At 46.7% G+C, this 4855-nt stretch overlaps 1 protein-coding gene across 1 annotated transcript; it reads right to left on the bottom strand.

Moving 5' to 3' along the window:
- Positions 1 to 612: 612 nt before the first annotated feature.
- Positions 613 to 3365, bottom strand: LOC116546737 (thyroid receptor-interacting protein 11-like). Its single transcript, XM_032272915.1, has one exon. The coding sequence runs from the start codon at positions 3363 to 3365 to the stop codon at positions 966 to 968; it is 2400 nt and encodes a 799-aa protein (XP_032128806.1). The 3' UTR covers positions 613 to 965.
- Positions 3366 to 4855: the final 1490 nt, after the last annotated feature.

The raw sequence follows: 4855 nt of genomic DNA, 5'->3' as shown, positions 1-4855 counted from the left end.
TTCATACAACTTAACACTTTTCTACTGTCCATCTTCTTTCTTATGTACTGAGTGTACACCTGTTTATTTTATAATATTTGATCCTTAACACATGTATTTTAATTACCAAGGCATACATAAATATCTGCTCCTTATAAAAACCTGAAAGCATTACATGACAGCTTCAACTAACCCTCAAGCACAACCTCAGCCTGGCCAGCACCCAGCCTCACGAGAAGCAACCATAGTGTGAACTTGTGTGAATACCTTTACAGTCCCTCAGAGAGACTGTTTTTTTTTTTTTTTTTTTTTTTTTTTTGAGATGACTCTCTCACTGTCACTCAGGCTGGAGTGCAGTGGCGCTATCTCGGCTCACTGCAACCTCTGTCTCCGCCTCCCAGATTCAAGCAGTTCTCCTGCCTCGGCCTCCCAAGTAGCTGGGATAACAGGCACATGCCACCACACCCTGCTAATTTTTGTATTTTTAGTAGAGATGGGGTTTCACCGTGGTGGCCAGGCTGATCTCAAACTCCTGACCTCAGGTGATCCACCCGCCTCAGTCTCCCACAGTGCTGAGATTACATGTGTGAGCTACTGTGCCTGGCCAGTCCTTCAGAGACTCTTAAATTTTTTTCTTCCAATAGTTTTATTAAATTTAAAGAAAGGAAAACTGAAAAAGAAATGACTCTTTCCAAAAGGTCATTAGTGATAATGTAGATACACATTGTGGCTGCATCTTTCATAGTCTCTGAGGATCATCCGTTGCTTTCACAGCCTTTCAGCCCAGCCCCTGCACTACGGCCAGGTGACCTCAGTGCAGGTGCAGATGCGGGCAAAGCCACTGCAGCAGCATTTGACAGACGATGTCCCGACCCACCAGGTCCAAGTCCAGCCAGGCTCCTAAGAGACACAGCAGAGGAACAGGGATTGGCATCTGCTCCTCTGGGTATGGATGCTGGGATGTTTGCTAAACTTGGTTGTACATTTTAAACTAGTTCGATCTGTCCTGGAGAATTATGAGGAGCGAGCCTTGTTGGAGGAGTAGATGAAAGAGATTCTGTTTGAAGAAATTTGACAAAACGTTCTGAAAAAGAACCGTTAAGGGCAGGTTGCTGATTCAGGCCCAGTGGTGTTCTGGGGATACTTCTGGATCCTCCTCCAAGGCACCCAGTCGTCCACCTGGTAACGGCGCCACGCTCTTCCTGACACCACTGCTCTATTTTCTCCCTTGTGACACCCAGGATGCTTCCCATGGCTTGTAACACTACATGTTCTCTGTGTTTTGGTGTTTGAAGATATCTAATGAAGAGGTTTCTCATGAGGAGTTTGTCCACTTTTCCTTCTGTGCTGCTGGCTAAATGTATGCATTTCTGTTGGAAATAATCCAGCCTTTCCTGGAGGACCACGTTTTGTTTTTCAAGTTCTTTGATTTCTTCCTGATATTCTATTTCCTTTTCCCTGGATGTTTCAGCAATTTTTTCATTGTCCTGTTTTAGTTCATCCATATCCGTTTCTAAAACTGATACTCTCTTCTTGAGAGTTCTCACTGCCTGCCTCAGAAGTTCATTTTTATTCATTTTTTTCGTGAGGTTTTCTCTCAACGAACGGATTAGACTGTTTTTCGCTCTGATGAAAAGATTTGTTCCCCTAAGTAACCTGTCTAAGACATTTTGTTTCTCCTTCAGCTGCTGAATTTCTGAACGCATTTGTTCATGTTCTTTTCTTTCTCGTTCTGAGGCGGCAGCAGTGGAATCAGACAGTCTCTGATTGTCTTCTTGGAGGGATCTAATGGCTGCATCTTTCTCCTGCAGCGCTTTTCTCAGCTTCTCGATCTCTTGCCGGAGCAATTTAGAAGACTCGGTCGATAGAACAGACTCACTTGCATGGAGAGATTCTGCAGAGTGTGAAGAAAGTGCCTCTCTGGGCAACTGGGGTAAAATATCCGGCTGTGGGAAGAGACTCTCCTTGCCCCTGCAGAGCTCTGCGCTGCTGCGCTGCGTGTGTGCTAACTCCTGCCCCAGGTTTTTGAGTTGAGTTTTACGCCCTTCATAATTTTGCATCAGGTCTCTACAGTTCATCTGACACTGAGAGTCGTCATCACTGCCAATTAAAAGTTTTGCCTGAAGTTGAGGAAGTTCTTCTTGGGGTTGGGGTGCCCCCTGCTGCACATTTTGCACTGTGGTCACCAGCTGCTCTTTCCATGCTTCCACTTTCTTAACGGGCTGTTTTAAGATATGGGGTTCTGGTGGAAGCTCCTCATACTGATAGATAGCAATATTTTCAAGGTCATGACCGGTGCTGGATGTTTGCAGAATGGTCGCTAAAGGCTGACATTTCTGACTTAATGCATCTATTTCAATATCTTTTTCTTGATTGAGATGTGTTGACTTCAGAACATTGTCTGTAAACCTCTCCTGACCACTACTAGTGGTTGAGTTTTTATTTTCCTCTTGCAGCTTACACAGGCCTCCTTCGTTGTCAGCAGTTCCATCCATTGGATGGTGATACTCTCCTTCTAAATAGCTGTTTTTCCGAGCCGCCTCTTTCCAAACACCTGATATTTCTTGGGTTTCCAAAGCAGGCGCTGGCAGTTGCTGCTGAAGGTGAGCAACACCCTGGGTGTGAGAAGCTGGAGCTGTTGTAGGCTGAAGGCCCGGCACCTCCACGTCTTCCTGCTGGATGATGTGAGTGAGTCTGCCCACCTCACTGATGGACGGCTGATCCATCCGTTCAGTTAAAGTCATACTCTGGTCATGCAGAACTTTCATCTCCAGTTCTTGTTCGTTCATTCCTTTCACTAACCTTTCCGTCTCCAGTTTAGATGAATCAGGCTTTTCGGTTCCGTTTTCTGTACGAAGACACTCAACTTCTCTTGTTTGAAAAACATCACGGTCTGTTTGAATGTCTTCTCGTTTTCCACACAGGTGGGTTTGGATTTGTTGTTTTGTATTTTGCAGATTAATTTCTTCGTCTTTGGCTGAAAAGCGCTGGGTGTGTGTGATATTCATTTGCTCTTGCTGGCATTTAAGATCATCCATTTCCTGTTTCTGGTGTTGTAAAGACTGAAGTAGTTGCATCTTACTGCCCAACTGCTCTTGAGTTATCTTTTGAGATTTCATATCTGCCTCAAGACTGTTGTTGTGTCCTTTCAGTTGAGATACCTCCGTTTCTAGCCCCATAATTGGATCTGCAGTTCTCGGCGCTGCCACAGGTGCAGGTTGACTATGTTGAAGTGTCTCATTCAGTGGTTCTGTGAAGTCCATGCATGCCTCAATGTCCTTGATGTCACAGTTAGGGAACTCTTCTTCTCCACTAACTGTGCCCCGTATCAGCACATTTGAGATGTGTCTGATGAAGGAAGTCACATTGTTGCCCACTCGAGCCATGTGCGTCCTGGAATGGCCTGAGCCAGAGCCAAGGCCCCCAAACCAGAAAGACATTGCTGTGGGTTTTGGAACTGACCTGCTCTACTTTGCGAAAAGCATCCAGTGCACTGGAATTCACATCCAGTCTGGGCAAGTCAGGGAGGCCCTGTCTTTAAAACAGACAGTCACAATGAGGCGTTGCTAGGCAGCGCCTGCTGAGCCTCACAAAGGGCAGAATGCTGCCTGGAAATGCACAGGCCCGGCCTGGGGCGTCACTAGGGCCAGACTCTGGTGCCCATGGGCCTCTGCTCATCCTCACACCTTCCCACTCCCAAGGTTGGCACCCTTTCCCTCTGCATTAGTGACTTTCCCGTGTGCCACGTGCAGCATCCACCACCAACCACTCTGTTGCCAGCTGCTCAGAGCGGGCAGCCCCAGATGCTTTCCCTGAGTGTGAGTGTGAGTGCTGGTGGACATGTTAAGAAAAACACTACCTTTCATTTTTTCTACATAGTACCATACGGTACATATGTGTTCTGCACCTTCTGATTTTCATGCCACAATTACTTTGTTAAATGGAGGTAAAATTTACACTGTGAAGCACACCTATCTTAAGAGTACAAATCATTGAGTTTTGGCAAATGTCTACACCTGCACACATGCACTACCCTAAAGAAGATGGTGAACGTTTCTGTCATCCAAAAAGATCCCGGTCCCCTTTGAGATTCACCTTCACCCTTCTGCCCCAGCAAGCCTTCTTGACTCTGTTCCCATGGTTGAGTTTTGCATGTTTTTGAAGGTCACACACAGAGTATCCTATGTGTACACTCTGTGTATCGGCCTTTTTCCACATGTATTTCAGATCTCAGCAGGGTAGTAACTTTTAACTCCCAAGCAATCACTCCACTGATGGATGTATCCATTAGCCACAGCATATAAAAGTCCTAGTAGGCTGCACAGCACCAAGCTGGGGCCCAACACAAGGCCAATTTTCATACATTGCACTCAACTACAGGGTAGGCAGGTGGTGTGCGAGTGATTGTGGTCCTGATGCCATTGGAGTATTCAAAAACCATCAGGCCAGGCAGAGTGGCTCACACCTGTAATCACAGGATTTTGGAAGTCCAAGGTAGGCAGATCACCTGAGGTCAGGAGTTCCAGACCAACCTGGCCAACAAGGTGAAACCACACCTCTACTAAAAATACAAAAAAACTACCCGAGTGTGATGGTAGGCACCTGTAATCCCAGCCACTTGGGAAGCTGAGGCAGGAGAATCACAGGAGAATCGCTTGAACCTGGGAGGCAGAGGTTGCAGTCAGCCGAGATCTCACCACCACTGCCCTCCAGCCTTGGCGACAGAGTGAGACTCCGTCTCAAAGCAAAACAGTCAGTGGCTCTCTGTTGTCCCCAGTTCCATGGCAGACAATACCGTTCTTTGCCGCCACATCCCCACCTCCTGTTTTATGTCCTACTAGTACACGCTCCTACCTCAACCCCATCTCTCCAGCTC

This window comes from Sapajus apella, unplaced genomic scaffold, assembly GCF_009761245.1.
Source record: "Sapajus apella isolate SASKATOON/1434 unplaced genomic scaffold, GSC_monkey_1.0 scaffold1290, whole genome shotgun sequence".
Taxonomy (NCBI): domain Eukaryota; kingdom Metazoa; phylum Chordata; class Mammalia; order Primates; family Cebidae; genus Sapajus; species Sapajus apella.
The sequence above is the reverse complement of the archived record's forward strand: the minus strand, read 5'-3'. Positions and strand labels throughout refer to the sequence as shown.

Bases quoted from the DNA above. Each gene is read 5' to 3' on its own strand.
- LOC116546737 (XM_032272915.1), bottom strand. From the start codon at position 3,365: ATGGCTCGAGTGGGCAACAATGTGACTTCCTTCATCAGACACATCTCA.